This window comes from Drosophila persimilis, unplaced genomic scaffold (assembly GCF_003286085.1).
Source record: "Drosophila persimilis strain 14011-0111.01,24,50 unplaced genomic scaffold, DperRS2 tig00000000-arrow-pilon, whole genome shotgun sequence".
NCBI lineage: Eukaryota > Metazoa > Arthropoda > Insecta > Diptera > Drosophilidae > Drosophila > Drosophila persimilis.
The window spans coordinates 1,381,999-1,395,882 of NW_020825288.1; the positions used below are offsets into that span (position 1 = coordinate 1,381,999).

General features: G+C 53.9%; 4 protein-coding genes across 4 annotated transcripts; all 4 read right to left on the reverse strand.

Annotated features, from left to right (window-relative positions):
* Positions 1-551: 551 nt before the first annotated feature.
* Positions 552-2,029, reverse strand: LOC6595166. Its single transcript, XM_026995363.1, has 4 exons — positions 1,810-2,029; positions 1,501-1,746; positions 1,240-1,435; positions 552-1,197 (listed from the first exon to the last, which is right to left on the reverse strand). The coding sequence occupies exons 1-4, from the start codon at positions 1,825-1,827 to the stop codon at positions 569-571; spliced, it is 1,089 nt and encodes a 362-aa protein (XP_026851164.1). The 5' UTR covers positions 1,828-2,029; the 3' UTR covers positions 552-568.
* A 1,566-nt stretch (positions 2,030-3,595) lies between these two features.
* LOC6595067 lies at positions 3,596-5,233 on the reverse strand. Its single transcript, XM_026990728.1, has one exon. The coding sequence runs from the start codon at positions 5,151-5,153 to the stop codon at positions 3,858-3,860; it is 1,296 nt and encodes a 431-aa protein (XP_026846529.1). The 5' UTR covers positions 5,154-5,233; the 3' UTR covers positions 3,596-3,857.
* An 806-nt stretch (positions 5,234-6,039) lies between these two features.
* Positions 6,040-11,673, reverse strand: LOC6595066 (zinc finger protein rotund). Its single transcript, XM_026995240.1, is given in 7 exon segments — positions 6,040-7,237; positions 7,427-7,969; positions 8,095-8,460; positions 8,555-8,664; positions 8,726-9,224; positions 11,172-11,330; positions 11,403-11,673. Coding segments are annotated over 7 exon segments (2,256 nt in total). The 5' UTR covers positions 11,661-11,673; the 3' UTR covers positions 6,040-6,916.
* Positions 11,674-12,362: 689 nt separating this feature from the next.
* Positions 12,363-13,835, reverse strand: LOC6595065. Its single transcript, XM_002020382.2, has 3 exons — positions 13,343-13,835; positions 13,193-13,281; positions 12,363-13,130 (listed from the first exon to the last, which is right to left on the reverse strand). Exons 1-3 carry the CDS (start codon positions 13,612-13,614, stop codon positions 12,382-12,384), a joined length of 1,110 nt encoding a protein of 369 aa, XP_002020418.1. The 5' UTR covers positions 13,615-13,835; the 3' UTR covers positions 12,363-12,381.
* Between the last annotated feature and the right edge of the window lie 49 nt (positions 13,836-13,884).

The following is a 13,884-nucleotide window of genomic DNA, read 5'->3' on the forward strand; positions in this document are numbered from 1 at the left end:
AGACGAGACTGTTTGGAGATAGCAGAATTGTGTGTTTGCTTTCTTTATTTGTGGCCTTATCCAGCCTTTTTAGAGGGTCTACAATTGATCTCATAAATGTAAAGACCAGCTCGTAAAGTAATTGTGGTTGCGATGGTATGATAGTATCTGTTATAGTATTCTGCTGATTTCTGTTTCCCTGGTATCCCAGAAATCATAGCAGACACACGCCGTCCAGGGCTGGCAGCCACTCTCATTGGCGACTCCGGGAAGGCCATAGATCAGATGCCCACAATTTCGCAGCGAGATCAGGAGGAGGCAGCAGGTTGATAATGGCGGTTCGGAAGCGCTGCTGTGCTGGCTCATGGCTCATGACTATTAACGAAAGGAAGAGCGATAGAACGACACCAACTCGCAGCAAATTCAGCTTTGTCGTTTTGCTTATTGGAACATTGGACAGTGACTGACTGAGTAAGAGATACAATTAAATAAATGGTCTTTTTTATGTACAGCACTATATTACAACTAATCTACGCACTTAAAGGTAGTATATAGTTCACGTGTTAGGACTAACTGCTACCTCAGCTTTCTACACGTTGATGACCAGTGCCGTGGATCTGTACTTCCGCTTGGGCTTGATGACCGTCTTGGACTTGGGCGGCCGTTTCAGATCTCCGCTGGGCGGACGTCGGCGGGAACGCGTGTCTCTGGGCGGAGGTGGTGGCGGGTGATCGATGTATTTGTTGCGCAGGGGGCCGGGGCCGGAGAAGTTGGGTGGCGGATAGGACTCGAAGTCCTCGATGTCGAGATCGGGCCTGGACTCCTGCTCGTGCTCGTGCTCGTGCTCGTGCGCCTGCGCCTTGAGGAACTTCTGCAGTTTGGGATTGTTGAGAAGCTGCAGCTTGATGGCGTCGTCGAGCAGCTTCTGCTGGTCCTCAAGGTAGGCTTCGATCTGTTTCTTGGAGGCCACGTTCTTGTAGCGGTCATGACTCTTGGGCCGTGACACTGGCACTGGCACAACCTCATAGTCATCGTGATCCGGTTCGAAGACGCTGTAGGAGTTGCTGCTGGACGATGCCGTGGCCTTGGGGGGCGGCACCAGGTGGAAAGGATCTGGCTCTGGCTCGTACTGCAGCTGAGTCCACTTGGAGCGCTTGGGTGGTGACACATCCTCTCCAGATCCCACGTGCACATCGGATGAGTAGCCTCCGCCAAAGCCTCTTCCTCCTCCTCCTCCTCCTCCTCCTCCTCCGCCTCCACCTCCGCTCTTATATGGAATGGCGGTTACGTACTTGGGCTGCTTGGCGTAGCTGGAGCTGGGGCCAGCCTTTTTGGGGACTGTGATAGGATGCTGGACGCGTATCTGGGTGCCGATGGTGTACTCTCGACTGTCTTGGACCGACGACTCGCCCGAGTATTCGGCGGAGTTGTAGCGCTCTCCGGAATAGTCATCTTCCTCCTGGCAGAAGGCAGAGTTTTGAGTGAATGGGACTGGATTGACGGGCAACGGGCACAACTCACCGATCCATAGGGTCTGTAGTGGGATTTCTTGGGATACTTCTTGGTCACGTCCCGGCGCTTGCTCTCGTTTGTCTGCAGGTCAGCGCGTAGATAGCCGGAGGGTGCCAATCGAATGGGTCCTGGCACTGATCCCGAGCCCTGGCCGGATCCCGGGGCCAGGGCACTGTAGTAGCTCCTGCGATAGTAGGACCTCGCCGGTCTCTGGCCAGAGGCGGTCGCGACCAGCAGCACTGCCACAGCCAAGAACTGTAATGATTATAGTTAGTGCTGATCCTCGCTCAGATTCGATTCGATTTGATTTCCGCTTACATTCCAGTACAGACGCATTGCGAGTGTGGGAGGGCTTAGAGGGTTCGTTCCGATTTAGGCTTCACTCAGGGACCTGTGTCTCTGCAACGTGAGTTGTATCTTTGAATCAACCACCAGCGTGGCAACAACGAAACTGAAAGTTTGGCCAATGAACGCAACAGTTTTATGGAAGCTTCCTCCTCATCGAATCTGCGACTCCAACTCCGCCAGCGACTCGAACCTGCCGCAACGGCAACGGCAACGGCAACATGTTTTGCAATTGAAACCTGCCGGGGCAGGCCGGGCCGCCGACCAACCGATTGAAATCTCTGTCTGTCGGCCTGTGCTTCACGCATGGACTTGTTGCAACTTGGAGAGGAAGCCAGGGTCCAAACCAGAGACACAGCCAGACCCAGAGCCAGAGCCAAAGCCAGACCTGAGGCTGCGGCTGCGGCTGTAACTGAGGCATCATTTGCATTTCCAGTAGGAAATAGAGCGCATGCGCAGAGGGGCATAAATAAAATGTTTCTTTATGGCTGCAATTACGAATAACGATGGCGATTTGCCACGTGGAAGTGGGGGGGAGTGGAGTGGCGTGGAATGGGCTTGGGTTAAATGGTTTAGTTTTCGTTTTTTGTGACTTAATAAGAAAGTAGACAAATTAGCTGGAAGCCGAACACCCGCCCCATCGGCGCTTCTTCATCAGACCAGCATTGTGTGGGGAAAACGGGTTTCTATTGCTCAGACCTGGCTCTAGCATCTCTTACCGCATAGATGCTGCTCTCCTGCTCTCCTGCTCCCCCTCTTTGGTGGCCCCAAGTTCAGGTTCAGTGGGGGCCAAAGCGAAAGAGCCAGGAAAGCCAGGAAATGTTAGCCAGGTGCTGCTGCTGCTGGAGCTGGAGGTGGATATGGCCTTTTTTGCTGGCACGCTTGGACTACTTTCTATGGCAGGATGCGCGCTCGAAATGCGGAAGATGCAGAGGCTGCTTTTTCTGGTTGTCTGCCGGTAGGTGGAAGTGGAATTGGAAATGGATGTGGATGTGGATATGGACATGGTCGCGGACAGGGACTTCACTTCGATCCATTGCATAACGTTTCATCGCGATTCATTTGCACAATTATTTACACGCTTATCCTGTCCATGTGTCCGCCTTGTCCGCCTGTCTGTGCATGTCTCAGCCGCCCGATCACATGCCCAGGGAAGATTGAGATTGCCGGCAATTAAAGCGATGCCTCTAATTAAACTCGAGTCTAATGCCGCCTTGATTGAGGCCTTGGGGCACGGCCTGCATAATTGTGCAACTAGCGGCAATTGCAGCTCGTTTGCGGGATGGACCAAGGGGTGCCACTCGAACCCACTCGGGCGCTCTTTTGCCAAGGTCAAGCTCAAGTTCAATACGCATGACAATTGCTGTGGCAGCCCCTGCCACTGCCACTGCCACAGCCACAGCCACAATCGTCCCGCATAATTTCCGTTTTCCTTGTGAACAAATCAAAAGTAGACTTGCACTTGGACGTGCTCTGGGGCTGGGGCTGGTTTCCGCTCGAGTCTTAACAATGCCATTGCCACAAACGGTTTTTGCTTGCAAACATTTTGTGAAAGGAGCTGGAGGACTGTGGCCAGATGGGGCTAGGCTGGGATTGGGATTGGGGCTTGGGAAATGGGCATAAGCAGGTGGGCAGCCCCGAGCAATGACTATGCCTGAGATCTGAATGATCGCTCTCTCCCCTATAAAGCCACTCAATTATCGACGGAATTGGGCCTGATTGAGCGTACCCCAATTGGCGATTGCGGCAACTCGATGTGCATTGTGTTATACATCAGTTTATTAGCATATTTTCCATTACGAACTAAATTAATACCGCATCGAGCTGCTGCTCACAGATTAGTCAAGATCAAGGTTGTGCGTTGGGTGTTGGTTGTTGGTTGTTGGATGTTGGTTGTTGGGGGTTGGATGTTGGGTTTGTGCATATATCAAATCACTGATTCCGCTGTGGGTGATGTCAAAGTTTAGCAGATGATCGTTAAAGTAATACCCCTATGCCATCTCTCTCTCTCTGTCGCTCTGTCAGTCTGGCAGTCCCACGCTGATCCGCTGCCGAGCCGAACTTCGGCGCGCCTGTGCATCGCTGGACGACGACTGGGTGCCCACTATGAGAGCGTCGCCGTTGAAGCAGAGGCTGCTCCGCAGGTGTTTGCGTGGGTCAGGGGAGACAGCCTCCCCTCCATCCCCTGCATCTCCCGTACCCGCTGTCTCTGCCGATGATTTCGGCAAGATTTTCCGTGTGCTGTTGTTGGTGCTGCTGGCAGAGTGGCTATTATTATGTATACTCTTATTATAATTATTTAATGGCTTCGTGCGACTAGTTTCCATATACGATCGCTGCTGCTCTGACTGTGACTGTGGCTGTGAATGTTCCCGACTTCCGGTCGGCTGATGACGCCGACCCTCTGTTGGCAGCGGCAGTGGTGCCTCGTCTCTGTCTCTGTCTCTGTCTGTGTCATCGTAGTAGGCATACTCGTCGGCCTGCTCGTTGTAGGTGACGTGCTTCTTTCGCAGCCCGGGACTTCGCAGCTGCAGGCGACGCAGTCCGCTGTCCATCCAGTCGAGGTCCTCGCCGGGAGCCTGCTTGAGTATCCGCTTGGGCACTGGGGCCCCTTGCAGGGGCAGGACGGGCCGACGCCGGCTCTCGGACTGCCACTCGGGACGGCTGTCGTTCAGGGGCTTCTTTGTGACCTTCGGCTCCACCTCCACGCTGAGGCTGCGCACATTCCGCTTCACCTGGAGCTTGGGGCTGTTCTTGGAGTTGAGCTCCACCTCGCGCTTGTCGTTCATGTCCATTTTGGGCCGCCTGGCGTTGTTCTGGGTGGGCGTGTGGCAGTCGTCTTGGTTGACGTAATCGTAGAACTGGATCGTGGAGCTGTACGCCTGCTTGCGGCGCTCGCAGGTGGCGTCCTCTTCCGGGTGGGCACTGAGCAAGGGGAGGTTGCCCCTGTAGGGCGATACCTCTGTCAGCTTTGGGGTCACCTCCCGGCGCATGCCCCGCCTCAGAGAGGGACGGTTATCCTTGCTGGGCTGCAGGTTGTCGTAGAACTCGATGGAGGAGCTGGCGAATTCCTTGTGGAACATGCGGCGCGTGTCCACCTCGGGGCCCGCGTCCTGTATGGAGGGTTGCCGCTGGATGGCCGGTCGCGGGGGCTCCAGCTGGAGGCTGTTGCGCCGCTTGACCCGCGTCTCCACCGCCGAGTCGAGCTGGGAGTCGTCCGGCCAGAAGAAGTGCGACTCCTGGCGGTTGTACACCTTGGCCCCCTGCCGCTCCACCATCTTCGGGGGCAGGCCCGTGTAGAACTTTCCGTTCAACATATCGCGGGGTCACGTCAACTGATTGGCAACCGATCCGGAGACCGACTGACACAAAGAATCCGACTCGGGGCCTCCAGCCACTCCACTTGCTCGTGGAGACAGACGTTGGCGTCGCCAGCATCGCATCGCATCTGTCGTAGGCGTTCGAGTTCGTTTTCGGTTTCTGTTTCTGTTTCGGTTTCGAGTTTGTTCAGGTGATCGGTGATCGGGGACGCTGATCGGGGATCGGGGATCGGTGATCAGTGCTGAGTGCTGGGGCCTCCGACTAATTTGCGATTCTTGCGAAAAACAACCTAAGAAACACTCGTAAAAAGCAAACGCAAACAGCAATACATTCGAGGCAGAATTTACGAGCATTTGCTGCCACAGCCACTGGCACAGGCACAGGCACAGGCACTGCCCCTGCCACTGCGACTGCGACGCCTGCTGCGACGAGTTTCCATCTAAGGTCACACGGCAGCGGCATTTTTTCCACTTTGCAAGCGAAAAGTCGTTTTTCGTTTTTCGTGAGCTCAGAGCTGGCCAAATGTTTTGGGTTCGTAGACGATTTTTGGCCTCTTTGGGGGCTGGAAACTCGGCCAAAACGAGAATAATCAGCGCCAACAGCTGCCAATTATTGGGTGCCTTAATGGATACGATACACTCTAGAAGTTGGTCAGAAGAAGTGCCACACTGGACTGAATGATGCATAGCAAATAGTATACGTAATGTTACAAGATCTTGGCAAGCCAAAGATCAAACTATTCCATTCAAAGATATGACAGTCGAGTGACTGAATCTCATTCAAAGAAATAACTTTGAAATCAAGACAGAAAATTAGAGCAGCATAGAACAACACTTGATGGTAAATTCAAACGAGTTTTAAATGGAAATTATCATGACTTGGTAGATTTTGTATTTAATTTAATTAAATTTATTTTCGCTTGATCTTTTCACATGGTTGCCATTGAATGCCGAGGGAGGAGACGGGTGTGTGTGTGGGTGTGTGGGACACTACTAGACTACTTTGTAATAATTCCCCTCCTTTGCCCCATGATCTCTCTCTCTCTCCCTCTCTCTACCTACCTCTCTCTTTCTATCGTTATCTTTATCTTGTTTTAGAAGACGTAAATGTAGTATCGTAATTAGCTTAATGTACAAACAATGCCATAGAAACACATACAATATCATACACGCGGATTACATACGGATAGTATCTCGATTGGGTTATTCTTGAGGAGGAGCTGCTCCTGCTGCTGCTTCTGCTGTGGATCAAAATGATATTTATCTCAGTGTGGTGGCTGTCTTATGGTATATGGTATATGGGTACGGTACGGTACGGTACGGTATGGGTGGGGGATATGTAAGGTTGCTTAGACTAGACTCGAGTGAGACTGTATACATTTTTGATTTGATTTGATTTGACTTAAGTGAGTGGTGTGCTCTGCTCTGCTCTGCTGGGTAGTGGCGTGGGCGTGGGCGTGGGCGTGGAGTGGGGTCTAACTCTGACATTTACAAAACTTCATTCTCTACTTCGCTCCGGCGTCGCTTTCTTTGTCTGAAGGGAGGGGACTTTCTTTCTACTTGTATTGTTAAACATATACTTAGGTTCGCTTTTCGGTTGCTTAAGACTCTATTTACAATTGGTATTTTGAAGCGGCTTTGCAGGAAACGCGAGCGGGGCTGGCACTTTCCCCATGGGGGCTCATGAGCCTTGCCTTTCTCCAGTTATGAGTCGGTGCCATTAACTGATCGAATCCGTGCCCAGCCCTGCCTCATTCCGTTTATTGCTGCTGTTGTTGTTGCTGTTGTTGCTGCTGCTGCTGCTGCTGGGGCAGCAGTTGCATCGGCGACATTACAATTATGTTGGTGGTGCCTCCAGCGGCGGCTGGATCGCCGCCCTGTCCATATTCCAGGGACTTCTGCTCCTCGGGGGCCCGGGTGATGACGCAGTACTGATTGCCGTTGTAGGTGACGATGGGCATGCCGCTCATATTGCCGGGCTCGATGCTGTTGGTGGCATGCAGGCCGCTCAGCTGGGCCTGCATGTAGGTGGCCGCCGTCGGAGAATTGGCAATGATGTGCGACACCGGCACCGACACCTGCTGAACGGGTAGAGTGACAGAGATACAGAATCGATTGGCATACATTTGGGGGATAGTACAAGAAGATTGTCAAATGTCTTTCTTTGGGTGTTTGTTTCTGTAGCTGTTGTTGTTGTTGTTGTTACTGTTGTTGGTTGTTCATTGGTGATTGGTGATTGGTGTACTTGTGGATTGTTAATAGGTAGTTACTTCTTGGCCCTGCTGCTGTGTGCCGTTGCTGCCGCCGCCGTTCTGGTTGTGGTTGTGACTGTTGTGACTGTGGTTCTGGTTGTGGTTCTGGTTCTGGTTCTGGTTGCTACTACTACTGGTATTGTACATAGGCGCACTGGTGGGGGCCTGCTGCAAGTGCTGCTGTTGTTGTTGCTGTTGTTGCTGTTGCTGTTGCTGCTGGTGATGCTTTCTGGCCGCCTTCTTGCCATGTGCAACATGCTGGTGAATCTGCTGATGCTGCTGCTGCTGTTGATGTTGCTGGTGCTGATGTTGCTGCTGCTGTTGCTGCTGATGTTGCTGTTGCTGCTGCTGCTGCTGCTGACTCTGCTGATGGCTGGCATTGAGGATCATCTGATTTTGTATGATTATCTTCTGCTTGCGTGCGTGTGCATGGGCCTCCATCTGGACCTGGTTTTGATTGGCGTCCATCTGGTAGCCACGGTTCCCCTTAGCAATTACTCCGGCCGCCGCCGCTGCCGCTGGTTTTGTTGACTCTACGACTACCCGTTCCGGTTGTCAATACTGCAAATGGATCACAAAATAAAGACAGAGAGCATTGCGCTCGGGTTATATCCCAGTTCTTGAAGGCCTTATAACTATATCCTCGGGGCTACGCTGGCCTGGAGGCTCTACCGACATTTTCTCACCTCCAGATGACTCTTGGCATGGATGGACCACTCGTCCCGGCTCGAGAACATCCGCCCGCAGAGCTCGCAGGTCCACGAGAGCTGCTGCTGGCCGTGGTGTGGTATGATGATGCCGGGAATGGCCGTCGGCGCCCCCTGGGCCGACTGCACAATGATGTTCTGGGCGGCCACCTGCACGGCCTGCTGCTGCAGCTGCAGCTCCAGGCTCTGTTTGTTGTCCTCCGGCGGCGGGTCGGGCTGCTCCTTCTTCTTCACCATGTTGTTCAGCCGCTTGCCCAGCGGCGCAATGTTCGTGGGGGTCACGTGCTTGAACTTATTCATGTGGATCACCAGCTTGTCCCGCCGCGCGAACGCCTTATTGCACACCTGCCGGGGGGCGATGGAAGAAAGGGAACAGGATGTTAGAGGCTTCTCTCCCAGACAGAGGCCGGGGGCCAAGGGGATCTAGGGCAGTTTATACTTCACAAATATAGGGCTTCTCGCCGGTGTGGATGCGCATGTGGATGGTGAGCTTGTCCTTGCGGGCCAGGCCCTTGCCGCAGACTGTGCACTCGAACGCCTTGTTTGTGGCTGGAGAGAGGAGATCATGAATGAGCCACAGTGCCATGTGAGGATGCTCTGCAATACTCACACTTCGAGGGATTCGTCTTGCGAACGCCGGAGGAGGCCTGCTGCACCTGCTGCAGCGCCTTGAGCCGGCTGGCCGGATGCATGGAGCCGCCCTCCACATACGGCTCGGTGAATGGTATGAGGTTTGGCTTGGGTATGTTGTAGGTGAGCTGCTCCGCCGCCGACCAGGTGCCCAGGCTCTGCAGCACGCGGACGCCCCCCTCGAAGCCCATCCCGTCGTCCGGCACCGTGAAGGTGCTCTCACCGCCTGCCGCGGCGGCGGCCACGCTCGAGGAACTGATCTGGGGCACCTTTATGGTGGCCGCGTAGTGCTGTTGCTGCTGCTGCTGTTGCATGCCGTTATTCTGATTGTTGTTGCTGGGGGAGTTCTGCTGCTGGGAGGATTGCTGCTGCTTGAACTGGATGGCCGCCTGGGCCATCTGCTGCTGTACGGCCATATGGGCCTCTAGATATGCGTTCTTCTGGGCGACCGTCATCTTGTCCATGTTAACGGCGCCGTCCTGCAGAAATAATTGATATATTAATTGATGTATAACCAATTGTGGAAAAAAACAAACGACTTTGAACCAGCGGAAATGGGAAACTTGGGGAGTCCCCAGACAGCAATACTGTTGCCAGAAATCACCTCTTTTTCAAGTCTTTTTAAAGATAATTCCACAACAAATTGAACATTTTACTAGAAGATGTCGCTTACAACTGATTAAATCGGATAATTATTTCCAATAGGGTGCCCTAGGAACGATCGGAACATTCAATGTACTATGGACACACAGATATTGTACATAAAAAAACTAAAAAATAGTCAAAATCTTAATCGTTGCAATAAGTTCAATGAATTTGCAAGGGTATCCAAAGCTTCGGGCCCCCAAGTCGGTCATCCGCCTTTCTTTCTTGGTTTCGCGCTTGTTTCGTTTCCGTTTTGTTCCGTTCCTGCTGGCACTGCCACCCCTAACAAACTAGCTGGAGAGCTGTGAGGGAGTGTTGCGAAATTTCGTCAACGTCAGCGGCGCGGCTGTGGATACGCCGCCACACACGCCACCCCCCGGAGGAAAAGCACTCAAGCACTCGGCCTGCCCTTGCGCAAAAATTTGTGACTTGAGCTTTTTCTCGCCATCCAACCCATCCCCCGCCCCACTGCTCTCCCACCCTCCTTTGTGGTTGTGTGTGTATGCCGGTTGCTTCAGCCTGGCCCGGGCCCGGGCTCCGTCTCCGTGTCCGTGTCCGGCGGTGTGGGGCTTTTCTGTGTCTGCCCGGATTTATTTTAAGCGCGCTACCAGCCGTAGTGCAGATCTTTTTCTGTCTTTTCCTTTCGTCAACACGGCACTTTGTCCACCTTTATGAACCCTTGCACCCTGGCACCCTTGCACACCCCCACGCGCGCACTTGGCCAGTTTCACAGTTCACTTCCTGGTCCCGTGCCCGTTTCCGTGCCCGTTCCCGTTGCCGTCCCCCGCCACGCAGGGGCTATTGACGTTTTCACTGCCAGTTGGCGTTTTCCTTCTTACCACAGTCGAAAATCAATACGAAATGGCCGCTCGGTCTGTCCCGGGGCAGCGCTTGGCGTTTGGCGCACAAAATTCACACACAGCACACGAAAACCGCTGGTAATTACGGGCAGCTTCTGTTCTGTTCTGCTCTGTTCCGTTTTTATATTTTCACAAACGCGAATTCGGAAATCGGGGGAGATCGCTTAAGCCCAAATGGAATTCGATGCCGTCTACTTCCTCGAGCCAGAGCCCAGCGCCTATTGTTGTGTATGTATATTGCGAAACTGCCACCTCGGCCACAGTCGCTGCCGCAGTCGAAGTCGCAGTCGCAGTCGCAGTCGAAGCAGCGCTCTCGTCAGTCCAGTGTCTCTGTCTCCGTCGCAGGGAAAGCTTTGCTTTGCTCCTGACTTTGCCGGGTCGGAGCGGAGCAGCGGAACAGCGGAGCAGCGGAGCAGAATGTTTGAGTAATTATTTGTTATGCTCGAAAAGACGGAGAGAGGCCGAACGCAGGACGAATGGGAAGGTAGCGACGACGACGACGCTAGCAGAGGCAGCGGCAGACAGATACTGAAAGACCGAGCAAGGCGGAAGCGGCACCACGACACCGGAGCAGAGCAGAGCAGAGCAGAGCAGAAAGCATTGCATAGCGCACGGCGTCGGAACTGAGATTCGCACGAGAGCTTTTTCCCCTCTCTTTCCATGGCAGTGGCTCGCTCTCCCACTCTCACCTCTCGCCATTATGGTACGGTACGGTGGTGGGTACTCAGTGGAGGAACGGTTTGGCATTGAAACACGACACCAGAGGAACTGCAGCTCTCACAATGGCATTGTTGTAGGGGGCTGCTTATCACAGCACCGTGGTTCGGCGGTCGATTAAGCTGACTTCAAACCAGCAGGGAAGCCAGGGATGTTCGGATGCTAAGGATTTGCACCTGCGGGAGGCCACTGTGCGGAGCTTACCTGAAAGTGTAGCGTGCTTCTCGCCGCACGCATGGCAGTGGCATACTTCCGCAGCGTCAGCTCGTTGTTCAGGCAGATCTGGCGCCACTCGTGAAGGTGCTCCAGCGTGGCCAGGCACCGGTCACAGATGTACTGGGGCAGGAGGTCCTCCTCGGCGACCTGCCAAGCAGTGGGGCTCATTAGCCGGATATACGGATATACGGCGCGCTTGTTGATCCGCAGACTACTTACGTGCGCCAGCAGCAGGCTGCGGAGCTTGTGGAGCAGCTGCCGCTGCATGGCCTCCTCCGCGAAGAGGTGGATCTTGGCCGGTCCCCGGTGGATGACGCACAGGCGACACAGCTCCCCGAAGGAGGTGAAGTTGAGATCGTCGTGGCTGCCATTTGTTGCATGTCCATGTCTCTGTGTCGGTTGCAACAGTTGCTGCCCCGTGTTGACAGTGGCAACTGTTGCAGCGGAGTGCGGCGGTGGTGCGTGTGTATGCAACATAGCGGATTCAATTTGGGTCAAATTACATTAGAGCCGCTTTCATAGACACAAATCAGAATATGGTAATGCCTCCCTCCGACCCGTTCCCCTAGCCACAGGTGAATCGGAAAAATCGATGCAATTTCAATTGGTGGCAATTAGTCCATTATCCATTGTCCGCCCGATAATTGGGTTAATTGCATTCACCCACAGTTGCCGTTGCCGCTTTCCTGCCGTGCCTGCAACTATGCCACACACTCGCGTGGCCCACAAATTACGTGTATTCTGATGCCCACAGTTTGTTCTCGTTTTACTCCATTTTTTATTGGACACTTGCTGGAAAAATGCAAAGGAAAACTCTGCTCACTCTGGCGGGAAAGTCGAAAGCGCTCTGACGACGTTGTTATGCCTCTGCTGCTGCTGCCGCTGCTGTTGCTGCTGCACTTGCCACGTCCTGTGCGACGGTGTGAGTGGACGGACGAGTGAGAAACTACAGGCCCAGTACCCTTTCCTCTGCTTCTGCGAGTGCGCATTGCCCGCTGCAGGAGGGCCGCAGTGGCAGCGGAGGGGGGAGGGAGGCAAACAAATTGCGCGCATTTTTTTGCTTGCAGTTTTTACATTTTTTCTATGCATGTGGCAGGGGCAGGGGCAGGGGCCAGAGGCAGAGGCAGAGGCAGAACGGAACAGAAAAAAACATTTGGAAAAGCTTAAATGATGAGGCAACAGGTGTGGGGTGGGAGACCTAATCAGCCGCAGCTGGAGCTGGAGCTGGGGCTTCTTCGGCAGCCACTGGAGCAGCTTCTGGAGCAGCTTCTGGAGCAGCTTCTGGAGCAGCTTCTGGCTCCGACTCGGACTCGCTTTGAGGCTTCGGTGGTGGAGGCGGCGCCACCGTGCTGTGATCCGACTCGATATCCGAGCTGTCGAGCTGCTCGCCCTCGCCCTCCTCCTCGACCTCCAAGGCTTCGTCCCTGGACGCCTCTTCCTCCGGAACAACTTCTTCGTAGACGATAACCTCCTTCCACAAGATCTCCTCGCCCACGCAGGCGGGCTCCTCGCTCTGGGGCTCCACGCGCTTGTCGAGATCCAGCTCGGCTGGGCACGGCTCGGAGCGATCGAAGCCGCCGCAAGTGACACACGAGGAGGATGTTAGCAGCATGGAGGAGTGCGGCGAGCTGCTGGACAGCAAGGAAGTGCTGCTCTTGGACTTCTGCTTGTCGCGCGGCTGGGCGTCTCGAGCGGCCGAGGGATATGTCATGACAGTCTGCTGCGCCTTGTTCTGGATGCCCACATCGGGACGCTCCTGGCACTGGTTGCTTACTTGCGGCAGCTTGGGGTTGCTGCGCACCAAGTAGTCGGCTACGCGCATCTTCCAGTTGTCCTGGCTGCAGTCCGCGTTCTGCAGGATGTGGTAGACCTCGCCGATCAGGGGCTTCAGCATGGGTCGGTTGCAGAACCTTTGGCGCTCGAAGAAATCAGTGGGCTCGTGAATGTCTGAGGGTGTCCAGAGAGATAGAGGGATCTCAGAGAATGAACTCCAGTCGATTGATACTCACAGTTCGGAAAGATGAAGTTGATCTCGCGAGCCACGCTCTGGGCGTGCTTGGTCACGTGTATGTTGCGCTCTAGGTCCGCGGACGTTCCGCTGCGGGTACAATGTTCACATGGAATGGAAGAAGTTTCCTGCGAAGGTAGAGCACACTTACAAATAGCAGATCATGGTGTTGAGCAGCGTCTGCACCGCATTCTCTTTGGTCACAATGAAGGCTTCCGAGACGCCCTTGGACAGCAGTATAACCTCCAGCATGAAGCCCTGCTCGTCGGCATAGTCCGCATAGAACTCGGCCGCCAGCTCCGGGGAGAAGGCCAGCTTGCGGCTACCCTTCAGCAGGAAGCCCTCGGCCAGCAGTTTCAGTAGCACCGGACGACGCTTGTGCAGATAGTCTGGCTTTAGGATCAGCAGCGAGGTCTCAAACATGATATGATACTAAATATATAAGGATCCAGGAAACTATGGGAATTTTTGCTTTCTGTTGGTTTTTGAAATATAATTGTACACGATTCGACTGCTTAAACTACGCCCACTGATCCGTAGTGGCTTTCGGGTTGACTGGCTGGAGAGTGAGCGAGAAAAAAAGCCTGAAATTTTCCGATTCAATACGGTACAAATGGCGATGTTTTGATAAAAGAGACACTGTCGACACTGATTCTAGCCGAACGAACAAAACGAGTACCGAATGCAGAGCTC

Coding starts and splice junctions, on each gene's coding strand:
- LOC6595065 (XM_002020382.2), bottom strand. CDS start 13,614: ATGTTTGAGACCTCGCTGCTGATCCTAAAGCCAGACTATCTGCACAAG. Junction 13,282..13,342: donor AACACCATGATCTGCTATTT/GTAAGTGTGCTC, acceptor TTGTACCCGCAG/CGGAACGTCCGCGGACCTAG. Junction 13,131..13,192: donor CAACTTCATCTTTCCGAACT/GTGAGTATCAAT, acceptor GGACACCCTCAG/ACATTCACGAGCCCACTGAT.
- LOC6595166 (XM_026995363.1), bottom strand. Junction 1,436..1,500: donor ACTACAGACCCTATGGATCG/GTGAGTTGTGCC, acceptor TTCTGCCAGGAG/GAAGATGACTATTCCGGAGA. Junction 1,198..1,239: donor CATTCCATATAAGAGCGGAG/GTGGAGGCGGAG, acceptor GAGGAGGAAGAG/GCTTTGGCGGAGGCTACTCA.
- LOC6595067 (XM_026990728.1), bottom strand. CDS start 5,153: ATGTTGAACGGAAAGTTCTACACGGGCCTGCCCCCGAAGATGGTGGAG.